Source organism: Gopherus flavomarginatus, chromosome 1 (genome assembly GCF_025201925.1).
Source record: "Gopherus flavomarginatus isolate rGopFla2 chromosome 1, rGopFla2.mat.asm, whole genome shotgun sequence".
NCBI lineage: Eukaryota > Metazoa > Chordata > Testudines > Testudinidae > Gopherus > Gopherus flavomarginatus.
This window is the reverse complement of record NC_066617.1, coordinates 142,256,348-142,278,237: the sequence shown is the minus strand read 5'-3', so window position 1 is coordinate 142,278,237 and position 21,890 is coordinate 142,256,348. Positions and strand designations below refer to the sequence as shown.

General features: G+C 44.4%; 1 protein-coding gene across 4 annotated transcripts in view; it reads right to left on the bottom strand.

Annotated features, from left to right (window-relative positions):
* The window catches only part of TSPAN11 (tetraspanin 11), a 180,738-nt gene that overhangs the window by 38,518 nt on the left and 120,330 nt on the right, over positions 1–21,890 (bottom strand). For 3 of the 4 annotated variants that reach the window (XM_050966514.1, XM_050966518.1, XM_050966536.1), the window contains 4 exons: positions 19,491–19,565; positions 16,885–16,989; positions 16,123–16,281; positions 6,163–6,249 (listed from right to left, as the gene is read on the bottom strand). In XM_050966514.1, the coding sequence (XP_050822471.1) occupies positions 6,163–6,249; positions 16,123–16,281; positions 16,885–16,989; positions 19,491–19,565 (426 nt within the window). The remainder of the gene's footprint in view (positions 1–6,162; positions 6,250–16,122; positions 16,282–16,884; positions 16,990–19,490; positions 19,566–21,890) is intronic. The other variant, XM_050966525.1, reaches the window with a different exon arrangement.

The window sequence follows — 21,890 nt, the reverse complement described above, 5'->3', positions numbered from 1 at the left end:
GCGTGTCTCAGTGTGCTTTTTGAATTGCCACGGTGCCAGGCTGTTCAAAATTGGCCATCAGACGATTTGCCTCAACCTCCCACCCCACCATAAATGTCTCCCCCTTACTGTCACAGATATTATGGAGCACACACCAAGCAGCAATAACAATGGGAATACTGGTTGTGCTGAGGTCTAATCTACTCAGCAAACAGTACCAGTGCCCCTTTAAACATCCAATGCACATTCTACCACCATTCTGCACTTGCTCAGCCTATAGTTGAACTGCTCCTTACTGCTGTCCACGCTGCCTGTGTACTGCTTCATGAGCCATGGGAGCAAGGAGTAGGCTGGGTCCCCAGGAGTAACTATTGGCATCTCAACATCCCCAACAGTAATCTTCTGATCTGGGAAGAAAGTCCCTTCTTGTAGCTTTTCGAACAGCCTGGAGTGCCGAAAGATGTGAGCATTGTGCACCTTTCCTGACCATCCCACTTTGATGTCGGTGAAATGTCCCTTGTGATCCACCAGTGCTTGCAGCACCATTGAGAAGTACCCCTTGTGGTTTATGTACTGGCTGCCAAGGTGGTCCGGTCCGAAGACAGGGATATGCGTTCTGTATATTGCCCCACCATAGTTAGGGAACCCTACTGCAGCAAAGCCATCCACTATGACCTGCACATTTCCAGGAGTCACTACCCTTGTTAGCCGAAGGTTATTGATTGCCTTAGCTACTTGGATCACAGCAACCCACACGGTAGATGTGCCCAAGCTTCCACATAGCCACTCACTTCTCAGCTGTCAGGGCAGGTCTCATTTTGGTATTCCTGCACTTCAGGGAGGGGGAAAGCAACTCACAACATTCAAGGAAAGTGGCCTTATGCAAAGTTTTGCAGCCACTGTGAATCATCCCCTACCTGCAACGCTATGCGGTTCCACCAATCTGTGTTTGTTTGCTGGGCCCAGAATTGGCATTCCACTGTATCAACATGCCCCAATGCAGCTATGAGATCCCAAATGCCACATCCTGTGCTTTCAGGAACATCTGTGTCTATGTCCTCCTCACAATCATCCTCATGCTGGTAGCTCGTAACTAGGGTCTGCACATACTGCAGGATAATGCGTGACGCGTTTGCAATGCTCACAAAAGCAGTGTGCACCTGAGATGACTCCATGCTTGCTGTGCTATGGTGTCTGCACTGATAATCCAGGAAAAAAGGCACGAAACAATTGTTTGCTGTTGCTTTCAAGGAGGGAGAGGGGATGGGGAGACTGACGACATGTACCCAAAACCACCTGTGACAATGTTTTTGCCTCATCAAGCACTGGGCACTTAACCCAGAATTCAGAGGGGCAGTGGGACTGTGGGATCGCTACCAACAGTGCACCACTCCGTGAGTTGATGCTAGCCACGGTATTGAGGACTCACTCGGCTGACCTAATGCGCTTAGTGGGGACAAGCACAAACCACTGTATAAAATCGGTTGCTAAAGATCGACGTCTATAAAATTGACCTAGTGGAGACACGCCCTTAGAAGAGGTCAAGACGTTGGATGACCATTGGTGACAAGAAACTCTGGTGTTTACAGCAGGCCAGAAGGTATGGCTTGCTGCCAAACCCCTCCAGACCAGGCAACCCTCCTGTAAATTGGACCACCAATTCCTGGGAACCTACCTAATATGCCAGTATATTAATCTGGTTACCTTCAAACTTCAGCTTCCACCATCTCACAAAATACACCCCGTTTTCCATGTTTCCCTTCTGAAGCCCTATACAGAGAACCCCTTCTCTGACCAAACCACACCACTGCCTCCACCAGTTAAAATCCAGGGTCATGGGAATATGAAGTGCATGACATTCTTGATGGACATGCGGCCACCTGTACTAGCTGGTAGACTGGGTAGGTTACAGCCCTGAAGCGGGCACACATGGGAACCTGACTTGTGTCCATGCCCCTGACCTGGTAGAGGAGTTCTATGCGGCTCACCCAGACAAGCACTATCCCGAAGGGTGGTCTGAAGGAATAGATGATGTAAGAACCTGCAGGGCTAGAATCTGGAACCCCGGGGGAGTTCTGGGCCACTGACCCCTTCACATCACCACAGGAGCATTAGGCTAGGTTCCTGCAGGAGGACTCTGTCTGGCTGGGCTCAGTAGGAAGTACTGCCCAGCAGGACCTGAGTGGCAGCTCCTTGCTGGTACCAGTCGGGTGGTACCAGTACTTAAGCCAGGAAGCCATGACAGGGAGCTGGCACAGCAACAACCCAGACTGCCTGCCTGCCTCTGCTTCAGACTCTGCATGTCAGAGACTCCAGACTGCGTCTTCTGACTCTGCCTGGCTCCTGGCTCTTGGTCTGCCCTCTGCACCCAACTGAGCCCAACTTCCACTCTCACCACTAGGTCTGACCACCTATGTCCCAGTCGTGACGCCAGTTACTCCCCATTTTGCATTTATGCATTTTAATGAAAAAAAATGTGATGCTCCCGCATCACAGCATCATGCTATGGGAGCACACAAAGATCTCAAACACATAGAGACAGTTTGGGTTTTTTTAAGGTTATGCATGTTTATTAATTCTGTGCTTGGGAAGCTGCTACATCTTTCCCTCAAGTCTTAGGGTGCAGGCTTCTTTTGGCAGTGTGTAGTGTACATACAGATGTAGCTCCCCTAGCACAGATATAAAGAGCAATGTAGGTCATAAGGCACAGCTTAGGTGAGCAAAAACATGCCTGAAGGGTGTAGGTATATGCCTGAATATACACCCTACCTGGCTTTCCCCTTGCCCAAGCCAGGCCTTCCCATCTACACCTGCTATTTTTAGCAGTGTAATGTCCTGCTGTCTCCTTACTGCTGGAACCTTTCCTTACTAAAGGAAAAGTCTTCAGCAGTGGGGAAAGGCTTCAGCAGCTCCCTGCTGCTGGAGCCATTCTCCTGCCTCAGGGACAGATGTCAGCAACAGGGAAAGGCTCTGCCAACTCCCTATCGCTGGAGTCTCTCTCTGCAGCTGGGTAAGACTCTAGCAGGGAGGAAAGGCTCTGGTATGGGGGGCACTGAGCCTTCCCTGCTGCCTCCCCCCTGCCAGAGCCTTTCATTAACATGTTGCTATGCACCATAGTATGGCCACAGCCTGCTTTTCATTGTGGCATGAGGCTACACATACGGTGCCACCAGTGGTGTGTAGTGTAGCCATAGCTTTAGGGGAATAGCACCATAGCAACTACTTTAAAAGCATAAGCTTGAATGTAGCTACCATATGTTATTTAAAATGTGTTTGAGGAATCAGTGGGTACCTTCCTTTCTCCCATTATCCACCCCTACCTAAAGACAACCAAATGCATAGCTCCCCTATCTTTGACTTCAACACAGGGCCCAGCAGGCTAAATCTTCTGAAGAATATATGCAACCAGAACACACTAGTCAGTCTGGTCACTGAGAGACAGAGAGCTGCTGGGGCCTTCCGTAAAATACTCTGGGATGCTGAAGAAGAAAAGGATGGCTGTGGAGGGTGAATGCCTGTTGAGATTCAAGACCAAGCTAAACTCAAAAGCCAGACTCTCTGTAGGTCCTTCCCACCTGACTAGGATATGTTAGACACATTTATTTTCTTGGAGAGAAAACGTTTCGGTTCTTTTTTGCTGGACTCTAAAATCCATTGTAATTTTACTGTAATTTTTTTTTTGGAGACCACTATTCAATAGGAAATACTTTTAATCTTAGTTCCAAATGAAGAGAATCATGCTGAGCTATGATGCAATTCCTTGTCAGTTATGGAATCTGGAAGATTTCCAGGGACAAGCTGTAATAACCCGGATTCTTCCTCTCTCTTTTCCATTCATTACAGTGCCCACATTGGAAGCGGACTGTGCAGTTGTTTAGCTGGCATTAGGAATACATCCTCCCATCTCTTCCAATAACAAGTAATCAGAATTACTTCCCTTAACACAGTTGCTAAAACGACTAGAGATGGGGCAGGACTACGCACCATTTCCTGAGGTGTATTGTGAGACACCAGCAGTATCTATTAGTAACCACTGAAGAAGGGAAACAAACAAGCCTATTTTCCATTGTGACAAAGTCACAATGAGTGGACAAGAGATGTCCACATCTGAAATCATTTCTACATCAAAAGTGCTGAGATCAGCTCCATAAATCCGAGAAGACTTCTGCACATTTAACGCCACAAGATCAGTAAAACCTTGCACTGAACAAAGAACCAAAGGGAAAAAATTACCCCCAGGTGTCCCTGCTTAGTAGCCACAGGCCTCTATACTGCAACGGATACTAAATTAGCTGTTCCAGGGTTCACATGGAATTTCTGATTTTCCCCTGATCTCTACAAATATCTTAGATCTAAGGGAGACCTAAAACTCCCTGGCTTTTTTTTCCTCTGCTGAGTTTCCAGCTTGTGAAACATAAAAGGAAAGCTTTACTAGACCTTTGAGCAGAAAAGTGCATGTTGCTCTGCTATAAGAACCTGAGAGAAATGGAGTCTAACACCAATGTTCCAGAAGGGAAAAAACATTTTCAAAGGGAGCAGCATTGTCTAGTGGTTAAAACACAAGACAGAGAGACGGAAAACCATGCCTTATGGTGATTGACTCAAGGAGCTCCATCTAGTTAGCTGAAGAGTATTAAGGGGTGACCGGATCACAGTCTAAAATTACCTACACAGGAAACACATATTTGATAATGGGCTTCTCAGTCTAGCAGACAGAGGTATAATATGACCCAGTGGCTTGAAGTTGAAGCTAGACACATTCAGACTGAAAATAAGGTATAGATTTTTAAGAGGGAGGGTCACTAACCATTGAAACAATTTATAGAGGGTTTTGGTAGATCATCATTACTTGAAATTTGAAAATGGAGTTGGAATTGGTTTTATTTTTTAATGATATGCTCCAGTTCAAAAGGAATTCTGTTAGGGAAGTCCTATGGCCTGTGTTATACAGGAGATCAGACTAGAGGATCAAAATGGTCCCCTTCTGGCCTTGGAATACATGCATCCATGAAAAAAACAAAAAGTCTAGGTTCTGTTCCCAGGAGTCAGAGACTTACTGTGTGACCTTGGGGCAAGTTGTGAGGAAAAAGGTAAATTAAGAGGATAAAAGAACATTGCTGCCTCATTTCCACTATAGCTCATCCCAGACAGCTTTCTTATTTTTTAAGATAATATAGCTACTTGCCACTTGAATAGTGTAAACTGGTGCTATCCCTAGAGGTCTGAAATGATGTTATTCTCCCTCCGTTTCACTTAATTGTTCCATTCACAGAGAAGGCTGGGGAAGCTTGTTTTCCAAACAAACTTTCCCATCCAGAGACAGGAAATGAGCTCGCCAAGGAACCTCCCATCTATAAAAATGATATTTTGTTCAAGACTATCATCCATCCTCCAAACACATGGAGACTGAAGGAACTGTCTGTCATATTGACCTGTTCTCTGGTAGTCAACCACACATGCTTCTTTTCCTAGAGAAATCTCTGCTACTGTATCTGCTCACTCTTTAAAAAAAAACAAACAAACTCAGAAGTGGCTTAAGCCGGCCTTAAAAGCCACTCCGTCAGAAAATTTCTGTTCTAAGCTCACTGCCTGATTTATCATTTAATAAAAAGAAAAAAAACCAGGCACACACTGTTAGAAGAAACTATAGGCCAGATCAGCATTGGGAGAAGCCTATATGGCATCAGCCAGAGGTCCCAAATTGGAAATCCTTGTATCTCCTATTTATGCCAAGCTCAGCTGCAGATATCAGCTATTAGACTAAGATCACACAATTTAAAGATGTGAGCCTTACATGTAAATCCAGATGATCTCAGGTGTAAGTGAAACAATAGCACTGGTTCCAAGGAACAAATGACAGAAAAGCACACTCAGACCTTGTGTATGCTAGACTTATTTTCCTCAAATTTCCTGCTGCTGCTGCTACCTATTCAGCTTCACCAGAGGTAACATGAAGTGTAGACAACGTGCTGGTGCTTCTGGGATTCCAATCAATGGTGTCAAAGACCTGCTTTGACCATAGACGATGGCACATTGGTTAAAACACTGGCTGGTCTACACTAGTGCTTTTCCTGAGGCCACTGCTAGTAGGGCTATAGAGATGGTAGGAAATTTTAGTTAAAAAGGTACTCCTTAGACTGGAGGGTCCAGTGAGTTGGAACAATAACCCAGTGTGGGACTTACCTGAAGACAAGCTACTCCTATGCCAACAGCTCCCATTATCAAAAGGTGATCTGCTAGGAACTGTTCCAGTTTAGTAATGCATCCTCCCTGTAAGCAAAATCATTGTGTTTACTATGAGGGATAATTCAACAATGTAGGCAGGATTTATACCCCACTTCCTCCCTCTCATACACAGCTTTTATAGTTGTTACAGACAGGAAATTAAAGCTTTTTAGTGTGTATAGATTTACAGCCTATAGCCTTAAAATCAAGAGGAAAACAAACCCAGGATGGGGGGGGGGGCGGGGTGGGAATTCCACACTGACGGTAAAGCCAGGGAGGGTCAGTTCTGTTTATTGTGATGGTTTTTAACTCTGCAAACAGTCAACTGCATGCTCAAAATTGAATCCCCTTTGTAAGTCTTGGTTTTGGGATTTGCAGATTGCTACCTGCCTAGTGGTCATAGCATCTTTGTGACTCAGTGTGTGCTTTATAGGGAGTTTATTATTTTGTATGGTTGTGTGTGTTTTGTGCTGTTAAAAAATCACCACATGCTAGGCTCTAAGCAAAGCGTCTGTGTGTGTTACAGGTTTTACACTTACCAGGCAGAGGCAGATTTACAGAAAAACACAGGGTGCCCTGACATGAGGCCCCCCAACGACAGGGGGCCCCAGGTAGAAGCTTGGTCCTGCTGACTCCTGAGGCTCCTGCTGCAGGCTCTGCCCTCACCGGCAGCCAAGCTCCCGCCTCTTCCCTGAGCGTGCCACGTTCCTGCCCCTCCCTCCCAGCGCTTCCCCTGCTGCCAAACAGCTGTTTGCCAGCGCTCAGGTTGCTCTGGGAGGGAGAGGGAGGGGGAAGAATGGGGCCACAGCCTGCTAGGGGAAGGAGGAGGAGGCGGTGGCAGCTGGGCCTTGGGGAAGGGGGTGGAATTGGAGCAGGGTGGAGCAAAGGCGGAGCCCCCGCACTCCCCCTACACATACACCGCCCAGCCCCCTGCTGGGAGCCGGGAACACCCTCACGACCCCAGCCCACACCCCCAGCCCCCTGCCCTGACTCCTGCACCCCCCTCAAACATCCCCAGTCCCTGTTATCCCTGACTCCTGCACCCCCCATACATACCCAGCACACCCCCACCCTATGCCCTGACTTCTGAATCCCCCCCACGTCCTCACCCCCACCCAGAGCACCGAACGGTAGCTCCTGCACACACACACACACATTACCACTTGCACTCCTCGCACCAAATGGGAGTTGCCCCAGCTAAGCTCTCCACATCCCAACCTCCTGCTCCAACCCTGAGCCGCCTCCTCTATCCTAACTCCTGGCCAGACCCTGCACCCCAACCCCCAGCCTACTCCTGCACTCTAACTCCCTCCCAGACCCTGCACCCCCAGCCGAGCCCCCTCCTGCACACCCCTCACATATTCCCAGCCCTGACTCCTGCACCCCTTCACACACCCCCAACCTCCTGCCCTCCCTGACTCCTGCACCCCTTCACACACTCCCACCCATGAGTCCTGCACCCCCCCCCCACAGCCCCACCTGCACCCCTTGCACCAAACGGGAGCTGCCCCAGGTAAGTGCTCCACACCCCAACCCCCTGCCCCAGCACCCTAAGTCCCTTCCAGCACCCTAACTCCTCACCAGACCCTGCACCTCAACCCCCAACCTGCTCCTGCACCCTAACATCCTCTCAGACCCTGCACTACCAGCCCTAAGCCCCTTCCTGCATCCTAATGATTTTTTACATTTTTTTAATAAAGTTCTATCTAAAGTGCTTTACAATAGTTTTCAAGTGGTCTGTGGAAAAATAAGTTAGACAACAAAAACAATCAAGGTACCTCACTTTATTTTCATTTACTTCCTATTACTTATAGGAGGATGATGAAGAAAAAAGAATGAAAAATGAGGCGGGGGGGAGATAAGAGAGAATGTTCTTTTTGTTGGCTGGATCCCAAGGAGTGGCCCCAAAAATGAAGCTGAGTACAGGGCCTCACTAACTTTAAATCTGCCACTGTTACCAGGGGCATCCTGGGGGAGTTAAATGGCTCATGTCTTTGTGGGTGTCTAGGAGAGGGTGTGCTTAAGCTATGGGGGAGTCTGAAGGGTCATTACTGGGTCCAGCAGGGGGGCAGCTGGACAGCAGGTTCCAGCTTTTAGGAAGGGGTACTCGACAGAGGGTCTTCACCCTGAGAATGTGCCTAGGGATCCCAAGAATGGGGCAGTGGCTGGGCTCTCTTCAGGTTCCAGATTTAAAACACTTAGGGACCCAGCAGTTGAGTTCCCTACAGCAGTCGGGGGGAGGGGTGGCACTCAACTGAGATTTCTGACAGATTAGTACATATTGAGACAGATACAGAAAAAGGGTTGAATGGAGTGGTAGTCCACAGAAGCACAGGCATCTGCAAGAGCCTGGATCAAACGTGTGGAAAACCCCACCCATGATGTTCACCAGAGAACTACGCACTGACAAGAATCTCTGGGGAGGCACAACACTACTGAAAGAAGGATCAAAACCCCAGTGAAGCCATTTTTGGCTTGTTTAGAGGTCATAGGCTTTTTGATGCCTTTCCACGGGGAGAGGCAAAATATTGCCAATTACTCTATTAGCAAAGTGTCAAAAATCTACTCACTTTTCCCTGCAACATCTCTGCATGCATACTGAATACAAAATATTGCAGGCATGTCAGGAACTTGTTCCAAATACTTTAACTGAGGCAAACACACTTTCATTCCACACTGGATGTCATTTTCATTATTGAAAATGGTCAGAATGGACAGCTTCTTGCTAAATCTATAATGCTAGCGGTTGCCAGATAGAGCCAGCAACTGGTTGGAACTCTCCCTGCCATGGAGATTATGCTATTTTGTACCTTCAAACCCACTTTCTCGTTAGTGACGTTCTAGTAAGCTTATTTGGAACATCCACTGCAAGCAGAGCTGTGGCATTCCATGCTAGTAACAACAGAACAAAGGCTGAGAGCTGAATGTTCCCCAGCAACTGTGTGATAATAAAAACTGGAAACGGCAGAGCTCATTTTACAGCATACATGCTGGAGAGAAAAAGAGAAGAATGACTGCGTAAAAATGACACTTTCCTAATTAACAGATCTCCTCTAAGTGTATATTTAGAATAATTTTTCACTCAAGTCAGCAGATGTTAGGAATTTACTGCATTTTTGTTTGCATTAGTTCCTGCACAGCCAACACAGCTTGGAGAGAGGGAGCTGGAGTCTATTCTTTCCCATCAACTCAATTCCAATCAGTGACACCTGAAGCTAATGGTTTTGCACTGGTGTCGCTGAGGGCATGCTTTGACTGGCAGAACCTTCATTTATTATTATTTGCACTGAGATTGCACTTACGGGACCCAGGCATGGCCCAAGACTCCACTGTGCTAGGCACTGTGCAAACCCAAAACACAAAGTCCCTGCCCTGAGGTAGAATTAAGGCATTAAAGACACTAAGAATGTGCAAACTAAGCGCTTCAGCAGAGAATTGACTTTTACTCAAGCTGTTTTATATTCTATGTTTTGTTCATTTTAAATTCATTTAACTCAAATGCCTGAAAAACAGTTGAGAGAAAAGTTCTCTTCAGTAAAGATTTAATATACCCACTCTATTGACTAAAGGCTGAGATAGCTCCCAACCTACCAGTTCAATTCTCTGATTCCTTGAAGAAGCCCTCCAGCAAGAAACAGGGAAGAGCAGACTTGACGTTCCTGATATTTCTGAGACAAAAAATTAGCAGAAATATCCCCTTTCTATTTATATTTTTTTGTAAAAAACCCATGAGTCCTTCTTTATACATCATAGTGAACTGAAACATAGGCACATGTAATGTGAATGATTGACAACTGCTGTGATACCAAATCTAGAACTGACACCATCTCTACGATTGGGTGGAATAGTCTTAAAGCAGCTTCTGGACTGAGGGTGATATAAACTAATGAGAACTGAATTTTGATTGGCCAACTCTCCCCCACCCAGAGAAGCACATCCATTACGGTAACTTTTTAAAGTGCTTATCTGTCAGTGTCAATCAGTATGCTATAGACTTCCATTTTTTTCTTCTCCAGTGTTTTGGAAATAGGTTTTCATCCATTAGTTCTGGAAGCAAGTATAAACTGAATGTGTATTAACAGGAATGGTTATAAAGTGACACTGTACTTTGTAGAATGCACAGTATTGTATTTTTCTGTTGCCACTTGTAATGCAAAACCAATATAAAATATTTATACACACGGAGATAAAATATATGATCAGTGCAATACACTGAAGCAGAGAAAAGCTTAGGAAGAATGATGCCTTCAGAGTTTTAAAGGGCTTCTGAGCAAAGAATCAAGTTTTAAAATTAGTTTCTGCTGTTGGATGTAACACACTGTGCCAGAGAAAGCAGCAGTGTGAAACAGAGAGTGCTTTTGGTGTTAAAAGAAAGAGAAACTCTACCCCAGGAGGTAGTTATGTAATTTTCTTTGCTTCCGTCAATGCAAAGTACAGCAGGGACTTTACAAAAAAAACCCAAAGCAGCCTAGACTTTAATACTTTCAAGTCCCTTTATTGGCTCTCTCATGTTTATCATTAAACAACTGCAAATATTGGCACTGAATTTAAGATCAGTTGAATTTCTAGCCTGCAAGCAAAGACTGAAGCATGAATATCTCTGAAGCATCTGGCCAACATTCATAAAAAGACTTCTAAGGAGATGCTTTAAAAAGATCTGTAGCTAGGTTTCTTTAATATCACTTCAAAAAGCCCGAGTCTGATCCACAAGGAGGTTTCTTGGTACTTGTTCATTCGCTAGTCAGTGCTGTATAGCTGGGGAGGATGTGTGGACTAATGGGCAGAGCACAGGACTAGGAGTGAACTCTTTCCCAAAATTTTCAAAGCCACGTGCCTAAAGTTAGACTCCCAAATCCTTGTTCAGAATCTTAAATATAAAGTGGCCTGATTTTCAGAATTGCTGATTAAGGTAATGGGAGATGCAAGTACTAAGCATGCCTGAAAATCAGGACATTTTTATTTGGGAGCCTAAATATGGATTTGGGAGTCCAACATTTTGCACATTGGTCTGAAAATTTTGGCCCATGGGCTCTATCCCTATCTCCTCAACTGACACACTGAGTGGCACTGGGGAAGCTACTGATCCTCACCATACCATCTCTAAACCGTGTAGAATCATGTCTTGAAAAATAGTCCAGCTAGTGCAAGAAGTTTCCTCTGGGAAGTAGGGAGGAGGTAAGCCATCAATTGCTGTATTTGAGTTTTTATTAAGAAAAGATGTTTCTAACCCTTACAGTTTTTATGGTAACCTATAACCCAATGCAGCGTGCTCTTCATTGGTTCACTGACAGACAGCCCCAGTGTCTCTCCTGGCTGCTGGCCACCAAGTGAAAGGAACATGACTGGTCAGGTTCGCATCAGCTGTTCGAGACTCCTGTGGGCAGAACTAACAAAAAGCATGACCATTTCACACTGCTGCTTGGCTAAGCTACAGGCAGCAACAGAGGCAGAGACTGGAGTTACACCTGAGGCAAGCTGAAAGGGGAAAAAAATGAGTATGTGATGAGAGCGGGGAGGGGAGAGTAGTATAGACTCAAGTCAGCAGTGAGGAGGTTCTGATGACAGGACAAAGAACGGCATCTCTCATCTTGCAGATAGGAGCTCCAAATTTAGCAGACATCTACTAGGTAGAGGCTGAGGGAGCCCTGTAGAAGATTCCAGAACCTGCTAGCAGGAATCCAAGCACTCTTCTTCCCCTGTCTAGCAACTGCAGGGATGAGCTTCTCACCAGGTTGTTATCCCTGGACTTTGCTAGTGGCCTCTCTCATACCCAGCTTTCGGATCAGCCCCTTGCCCATAGGTTTAATCTTTTGGCTAGTAGGTAACCAGTACGTTTTCCAGTTCCTGGGGATCAGGGCCGGCTCTACAGTTTTCGCAGCCCCAAGCAGCGCACCGAATTGCCGCCGGGGGCGGCAGGGGCAGTCCGTGTGCCCTTAGGGCAGCAGGCGCGTTTCCGCGGCGGCAATTCGGCAGCAGCTTCTATGTTTAGCTGAAGCTGCCCTGGACAGCTAAACATAGAAGCTGATGCTGAACTGCCACCACCGCGGAAATGTGCATGGTGCCCTAAGGGCACACGGAGTGCCCCCACCATCCTTGGCAGCAATTTGGCGCACTGTTTGGGGGCAAAACAACAGGGACTGCCACCCCTTGCAGAATGCCGCCCCAAGCACCAGCTTGGAATGCTGGTGCCTGGAGCCGGCCCTGCTGGGGATAATCATACTTATTATGGATGGGAAGTAGCATCTCCATAGTTAAGTTTGCAACCAACTGCCATTATAAAATCCAGTTTTTGTCCCCTCTCTCCCATCAGAATGGCTTGGGAAATGGGTTTGGCCTGAAAATGGCCAGATTGACTCTGAAAGCAAAGACGAACATTGGTGCAAAGTTTGAACGAAATCCAACACAACATTTGAGTTACAGTTCAGTAACAAAAATCCCAGTTTGAAATGTTGACCTGTTTCCTGTTTCTTTTCTTCCCTCTGATGTGAAAAGAAGCAATTTACTATTTCTTCAAAGCTCCTTGAGAACTCATGCACCAGCAATTTGAGAAGAAGATGGATTGTTAGTTACAGTTTTTGTTGCCGCCATGGGCCAAATTCTGCCCCCATTGATGGCAATGGGATTTTTTTCCTCCACTGAGCAGGACCGTGTACTATGTCCAGAATTGTCAACAGTGGACACTGATTGTGGATGCCTCCACTTTTGGGTACGCAGATTGAAATGCCTTGGACCGACTATAGCAAACCTTTTATGTATCATCTCTTGATCTCTATTAACTGTTATTTCCCTATTAGCCATATCCTGATGTGACGATTTCGGGGATTTATCTGTATTACTTGTGAATCCGGTCTATGCTATGTTGTTATGGAATTGTTGTACCATGGAATAACTATATGCAGATGTGGAATCCAACATTTGCTGACAAGACTGAATCACTACAATGGTGAATTGTTAGAGGTTAATGGCCACCTATTCAATGGATTAGCTCAAGCTTTCCTCTTCCTTGTCTGCAGGGATTTGGCATTGGGTGAGTGGAAAACACCAACAGCAGAACAAAGGAACAACATGTTGGTAGGGAGATACATAACCTCAAAAGACTCTATGAGATAGGAATAGGAAGCTTTGGGCAGAAGAGGGAAGAGATGGGCAGGCTTTTGTAGAGAGGGTGGGGTAGGATGACCTGATCTACACTGCTGACCAGCAAAGGTCTGAGAGACAAAGCTTGGGTAGAGAAAGCGCTGTGTTTTTGAAGAGAAGTCATACAGCTGCAGGCGAAGGATCCTGGGCATCCCAAGGACTGTGATCAGCCCAAAGAACTCTCCAGAATGGCAAGGAACTGAGACAGGGAATTTCATACAGAAGCATGTATGCCATGTTGTTAAGAGCCATGGTATTTTAGAATCCTGTGCAAAGTCTGTCTGTGCGCCCCTGAAGAAGTAAACTGTACCACCAGAGCACCCACATGTCTGGAGTTCTGGGAAAGGTGTATTTAAGCTACAAGAGAGTTTGAGGGGTCAACACTGGTCCCAAGGGTTAGGCAGTTGGACCGCAGGGTCTCAGCTCTCAGAGGGATCTGCACCCTAAGAGTGTGCCTAGAGATTCCAAGACTTGGACAATGCCTGGACTCTGTTTAGACTATGGAGGCTTAAAGCAGATGGGTTCCAGTGAGGAGCATCACCTCAGAGCTGTCCGTGAGCGTCCAAGAGGCTAGCTCAACTAGATATGTGACACTTTTAAAAGAACATATTAAAATATCAAAATCAAGATTGCAAAGATAGGAAATAAAATTCTCAACAATCCATAGGTCAAGGTTAAGATTGTGATAAATGTATATCGTCGTTAAGAATAATGTGTTTATTACGTGGGCAATGTAAGATTTATGAGGCCCTTAGCTTCTAGGTGCTCTGGTTTTGCAAGTGGTGTGGCAGGTATGTACTACACATTGTTGACAGTTATCAACATTAGCTCATTTAAAACCCATTTTTAATGTTTTAGACTAATAATTTATTTAGAGATGCTCCAACACTCCATTAATTGCTGTTTGCAATTCCATTTGAGATCTTCAGATGGAAGTTGTGGTAAGCTCTAGGGCTGAGCTTCCCAAGACAGAGTGTGGGTGAAGTGCTGTGAAGCTCTTGTGTTATGCACGGCCAGATGGAACCGATCACAGAATAAAGCAGATCTTTTGCAAGCACCGAACATAACAGTCCCTGTATACTTCTGGTACCCTAAGAAATACCCTGTATTGAAGAACGGAGCACTTAAAAACCCCATCGGAGTGAAACTCCTTCAAAATGTGGGAAACAACTGGAAAAGGTTCACACAATGCTTCACTCTGAATCTGCAAAGTAATGGATGCTAGCAAAAGAGAAAACAGTCAGAAGGTAGCTATTGTCAGAAATGAGGGCGTCCCTGAAGCACTTTATGCATTTAACAGTTTTCAGTTAACTCAGGCAGAGGAGGTTAATTATGAAATTGTATTACAGAAATGTGAGGATTACTGCACTCCACTGAAAAATGAATCACATGAGAGAGAGGTTTTTATACAGTGTTGTTGTAGCTTTGTTGGCCCCAGGATATAAGAGAGACAAGGTGGGTGAGGTAATATCTTTTATTGGACAAACTTCTGTTGGTGAAAGAGATAAACCTTCAAGAAGAAGAGCTCTGTGTAAACTTGAAACTTGTCTCTCTCATCAACAGAAGCTGGTCCAATAAAAGATATTACTTCTCCCACCTTGTCTCTCAAGAGATGTTTTTAAACAATAGTGTAAAACAAACGTGAAACCATAGAAGACTTTGTACATGATCTAAGGCTGAAAAGCCAATCTTGCAATTTCTTGAGGCGCGGAGGGGGGGTCTGAGTCCCTGATTAAAAAAAAAAAAAAACAGATTGCAATTGGGATCTAGAACAAAAAAACTTAGAGAGAGACTATTGGGAAATCCAGAATTAACCCTTGACAAAACAACTATAATTGACCAAGCAACAGAAGTCACCTGAACTGGAATGAAGCTTGTAGAGCATGGATGGTGCTTTGACACTACAGACATGATAGAGAATCCAAAATACAGCAAGAAAAGTGATCTGAGGCAGAAAGGCACATGGAGCACAAGTCAGAATCAAGCAAAAATAGCACATAGAGCTGCACATTCTATGACCCGGAGCTGCCACTTCATGAAAATGATGCTGTAAATATCTATGATGGAAACAAGAGTCGCAAGCAGCAGTGGTGTCTAGAGATGTAGCCCCATGGTTGTATGAGGTCATCAGCCCATTCGGACACATCCTACAGAGGAATAAGTGACGCCTTCTTCAAATCCCAGAAGGGAGGGAGATAAGAGGCACAGAGCCTGACATTTGAATCAAGAGGGTCTCAGACAGGCAACAACCACAGCAGTTTGAGACCACGGAGTTCCAGGACTTGGAACAACCTGCCACCTTCTGACAGCAGTAGTGCTGATGTTATAGGGGAGCCGTGTAGGTTCAAGTGACTGCGCTGAGCACCTCAAAGTCTAACTGAGCATTCTTAACAGTTTAGTTATTAGGTTGGTTAAAAAGTATTTGTGTGTTGTGTTACTGTTGGTTTTTAAGTGTTCTAGTTATTAAGTTTTGGAAGGTAAAAATGTACCACTGAGGACTGTGCCTATAAGGGCTGGGTTCAACAGAGTCTGAGCTGGGCACTGGGAAGCTCTTATGGTTATGCACAGGCCGTTGGAACCAGACATAAAATAGAGCATAACTCTTGCAGGCACCTTAAGGACTGAGTGGTCACAGACCACCACACAAGTCATCATAAAAGTGCAATTATTACTGATACATCCATCAGTTTCCATCCCTTCATTTTTCTGTAAGATAATGTCATTTATGCTTTGTTCAACAAACAATAGGAAAAAACCCAGACCGTCAAAATGACATTTTACCTCCACCTTGTAAATGTTAGATGGATGATCCCTCTTCCCACATTTGAAGGTGATTGTTTTACAGCAGCTATCTGGTACCACTCGGCCACTGGACTCTACAGACAGGATATAGACACTGTGCTGCCAATCAGCAGAACTATTGCTGCCACAGCATTTGAACTGCAATGGAAAGAAAATGCTGACATTCAGTGGAGGGCATGACATTATCCTCATGAGAAGAAAACAAAGTAATGTTGAGCCACTTATCAATGAAAACATACATCCCTTTCAGTTTGTAGATACGTCAAGGGGATGGATGTGTTAGCAACTCAGTTTCATCTCCGGCCATGTCAGCTATCACCCTCTGGGGGAACACGCTCAATCATAGGGCCCAGTTCTGATCTCACACTGGTTTTACAACAGTTAAACTCCACTGGCTCCAACAGTTACTCCTGATTTATACCAGTGTAAATGAGATCAGAATCAGGCTCAGTGCCCGTAACTGTTGCAAAAGCCAATGCAGTCAAATTTACAGAAGTAATCGCTGATTGGGAGTCGCCTCTGTTTTTGCATCTGAACTTTGAGAACAGTGAGGGTAGCTATCTGAAGACTCAGACTTTCAGATAAGCTTCTTTTAGAGGTTTGCCTGAACTTCCTTGGTCTGGAAATTAGGCAAGCTCAGGTCATCTCATGAAATTTCCAGCAACTAGTAATATTAAATGAAACATGAGCTGGGACAAACAGCTAGGCAGCAGCAGTGTGAGTGACAGAAGATTTCCTTACGTCTTGCTGCAGGCGATCGACGGAATGTGTGATGTGTGTTTTCCCAGGAAGAGCATAATTCTCAGTCAGGGTCTGGGTTAGGTGCTGTTTCAGCTCCTCGCTTAGCTGTACACCAATGAGAAAAGTCATAATGAATACATTCTAGAAGGAAATGTGCATTTTTGCTTTAGGTTTTAGGTCCCTCCAAGGCATGATTCAGATCTTTTCTTATTTCAGTGTAAATCAGGAATAAGTCCCCAGTGTCAGTGGAGTTACACTGGTGTAAAACTGGCATGAAGTTGGAATCAGGACTGATATATTTATATATTAAAATCCTAAATTGGTGAAATCTTCCTTTAAAATGTGCTTAAAGTGACATACGCCCTAAACAAACAGAACATTCAAAGGCCCAGATGGCCCTACATCTTAAGTGTCCATAGATAGAAAACAAAACAAAAAACAAGAAAGGTCAGACACCAAACCTTCTGTTCCCTGAACTATTGTTCTGTATCTTATCTTGTGTTTGCTTGTTTCGTTAGGTTGCATAAGCTCTTCAGAGGAGAGATCACATATTAATCTAGATTTGCAAAATGCAGTGTTAAATTACAGTGCTATATAAAATGATAATAATATAATAAACAGGAAATGAAAAATATAATTGATATTAAGACCAGATCATTAACTGTAATCTAAATTATTAAAATAAATTAAAGACATGAGCAACATTATGAGGTTGATAATAACTTCAAAGAGTATTAATCTGATTGATGGAACTCTGGGTTCGTACTACAGGCCTTTGATTATTATTTACTCAAAGTCAGCGTGAGCTGGCTCCTTATCTATGATTAGGCTACTGGGATTTAAAATGTGAATAAAATAAAGTGTTCCAGAAAAGACAGTGACCTTGATTCTGATCTCAGTAATGCTGGTTTAAAATAAGAGGTAACTCCTTTGTAGTCAGTGAAGTTGCTCTGGTGTGAGATCAGAATCAGGCCCAAGATTTCCAAGAGAGAAAAAATACACAGAGCACATGGAGGGATTCTGCAGGCTGGAACAGCAAAAGAACCCAAAAGAATCTTTCAAAGCAGAAAAAGAACAGCTTCACTGTTGTATAACATGTGCAACACTGGCCAAAATATAATATTCCCTTCATGCTTTATGTGGGAGTATTTCTGGTGAGCGAATGATGTTTTTTGGAAAGGCATCCACAATTAAAAGTCAGCAAGTGCAACGCTGTATAATTCTACAAAATTAAACCCAATTCCCATTCATACATTTACTGATCAAATATACCAGCTAATGGGAGGGAGAGCAGAAGATCAGGGCTTGGGAACTGGTCCCACACAATACGGGCCCCAGTCTAACGTTGCCTCTGTTCTAAACCAGGGTAAAGCTGTCGGCTTCAGAGATATTCCAGAATAAATGAGATTAGAATCTTTAACTTTCTGAGGGCTTGTCTACACTTACAGCACTGCAGTACTTAGTGAAGATGCTACCTGTGCTGAAGAGGAGAGAGCTTCTCAGGTTGCCATAGCACTGTCTACACTGGGGGTTGGGTCGCTGTGGGATTTGCAGAGGTGATGAGACCATGGAAATGCCTCCCATGTTTCACCACTACCAGTTCTTGGGGATGTAGGTTTCTCAACTGTCTGCTAGGGGCCATGTAGTTCAGAGAGTTCGAGAAACTACTCCATGGGGAGAGGGGCAGAGGAGCTTGAACCCAGCCTTTGATCTGTGTTTGTTTTGTTTTAAATGCAGTTCCCTGGGGCTAGCAGTGGAGATGTGGAGCTCAACTGGATTGCTGAAACTGTGCTAAGGGGCATCCCTCTCCAGTTGGTACAGGGCTTCTAGGGGAGGACAGAGCTTTCCTTCATGTTGGAAGAGATGAGAGGTTTTCTGTCCAACAGTAACATTTTGTGTGTGTTGGTGGGGCTCAGATTGTCATAGGCAGGACACTGGACTAGATGGACCAATGTTCTGAACTGGCTTATTTTCCAATTTATGCTATGAATGTGTAGGAACAACAAGTTACAAATTTACCCAGCCTCAAGCACACTCCTCTGCACTGTTACAGTCTACAGCATTCTCAAGGGGTTCCCCTTTTGCGCTCAGATGAGGGCTCAAACCCAGCAGAAATGCCTAGAGGAGTCAGGCAGCAGCATCGTCTTAAGGGTCGCCACACACCTCTTTCCCCTTTGTGCTGAGCTCTGCAAAACCTGTCTGCACAGGGTCACATAGAGGGAAGATGGAATGGCCAATCAAGGTGTACATTGTACAAGTTGGCTTGCCCCAGAACTTGGGGAAAAGAACCAAGTGTTGTATCTGCTGCTTTTCTCCCATATCCTATGGGAGAGGCAGAGCTAAGATGGATGGGACTGGGATTTGTGTTCCTCAGCCCAGCAACGTTTGCTTGTGGTTTAGACCCTTATTATGTGGCCTTGCTTTGTGCAATGGTATTTGGCCCTATGGATTTAAGAAAATACTTTGGATAACTTTTACAAAACACTAATATTTTCAATTAATTTCTACTGAGCTCTTATAAAAAGTGACTTTCTTAACCCAACCTTGTCAACAGATATTCAGTGCTGTAACATTAAAAATATAAATAAAACAACCTTCCAACTTACCCTTTGATAGTAAACATAGGCAAGAACTCCAGCAACCAGCTCGATAAGGAAGATCAAGAGGAGCATGGAGAAATACTGCAAGGTGGAAAACAAAAAATAACCCCGGTTGTATCTGATTAGAAAAACAGGACACCATAGTTGCCAAAAGGAAGTGAAAACATGTTCCTACAATGTCAGGAACTCTGACGCTCTTATGTTTGAGAGATGGTAATTCCCTGAAGTTCAGAAGTAACTTTTCCATGAAGAGGCAAGTAGAGAAAGATGATTCAAGGTTAGGGGAGTAGCCTAGGACTTGGGAGATTTGGGTTCAGTTCCATACTCAGCCACAGACTTCACGTGTGACCCTGGTCTTGCTGTGCCTCAGCTCCTCATCTGTAAAATGGGGAGAATAGTTCTTCCCTACCTCCTAGAGGTGCTGAGAGCTACTCAGCTACTACGGTAATGGGGGCCACTTAAGTAGCTAACACAAATCAGCAGAAACATACTGAGCAGGAAATGAAGGAGTTAGGAAACAAAGAGCAGGCTAACAAAGGAAGAGCAAGTGGGGATGAAAGGAAAAGATGGGAAGGCCATGGCCAGTGGGGTGAACAAGGGGCAGGAGGATACTAATGGGTTCCTTTATCAGAGACAGTGGCTTTAAGAAACATTTGTCTCCCTTATAAAGAAATCATGGCTGGGTTGGAGCAATTCATGTGACTAGTGCATCTAAGGATAACATCATAGTTTGGACCCTGCTTCAGCAAAGCACCTAAACATATGTTTACATCCATACTTCCTTAGCAAAGCAATTATGCACATACCTAATAGCCAATGTGCTTAAGTGCTTTGCTGAATTGGGGCCTTAAACATTAATGGCTTTTTGCACTAAGCATGACCCAAAGCAGATTTCATAAGTTCATAAGCCTATTTTGCAGCCATTTAGAAACAAAAACATAACAACAAAAACAACCTAGCAAAGCAAATGTACAGCATAATCTGCACATGGAAAACTTCAAGTTCAAGGATTTGGCTGGTTTCACGCTCTCTCTCCTGCACTCTATTCATGAGGGGAAAAAAGGGGTTTTTTAACAGTGGCAAAACTGCACTTTGTGTCTCACCCTTTCACAAATTAAAACCAGCGATTTCCAGAAAGATTCATATTGAGGCATCAGCCAATCGTATGAAATTTCAGCCCCAAAGTTGAAAAAAAATCACTAAAAATTATGAGCATCTACAAATTGGGTTTAGAATGTAAACTGTTTTACAACCTTAATTAATGTATAATGGTCAACATCTGAGCCCACTGTAAAGAACCCAATTCTGGTCATTTATTGAAGTTTCATTTCTCAGTTTATTCCATTGCCTCTTTTTTTACCTGTAAACAATAATCCTGAGAGAGGTATTTTCCCATTAGCCAGTATAGAATATAGAAATTAGAGGGTCTCGGAACCAGGGCTCCAGCCTGAGTGGGAAAACCTACCCTGCTATTTTTAGTTCTGGAGGGAGAGCCCTGTAAGGCCGAGTCCTGTAAGTGTCAATGATGCTACTCATAGACATAAAATTAGGCATGCCAATAAGTGTTTGCAGGATCAGGACCCAAAGTCTCAGCTTTGAGAATCAAGCTGGGTTCTCTCCTTGAACGCCAACTGTAATAGGGATTCTGCAGGCCAAAGTATGTGCTCAGAGACACATGGGTAAACATCATTGTCTTCAGTAAGTTTGCAAAAGTGCAACTAATTGATCCTGTAACTGGAACCTAAAACAGTTTTGTTGATGAGTCTCAAGAAGTAATACAATCCAGCTCCCTCTCTGTGAGCTGTGCTGGCTCTGCAAGGCTAACATAATGACCATCTGCTTGGCTCATCAGCAGACTCTGAACCTGGGATCTTCAGCAAGAGGCTCAAATGCTTGAGCTAAAGGAGAAACTCCTCTAGGTGGCAGCCGTAATAGAGTCTTATCCTCTTATGAGGACCAGCCCCTAGGGCAGGGGTAGTCCGCAAGCGAATTGCAATCTCAACTGCCAGATGCTTCTGAACAGATCCCACAAGCTTTTTATTTACTTATTATCATTATTGGGATTTTTTAACTTTCTCTGGAGTCTGGACCTTTACTATACCTTGACCAAGAAATTTGGACCTTGATAAAAAATAACTGACTACCTCTGCCGTGGGGACAAAAACCACCATTGTACAAGTCAGGGTTACACTGACAAGAGAAAAAAGGAAAAAGAAATAATTTGTCACTAAGATATGGCTCTGAATATACATAGCCAGCAGATTTACAAAGGGTTGTTTTCAAGGTAGAACCAAAGTACAAAGAATTCATTGCTTTTATACCTTTGGATATTTGTTCTTCAAATTTACCTTCTTGTATACAAGTGTATGTGCTGCTCTATTACCAGCCGCTAGGCTAGATACCCAC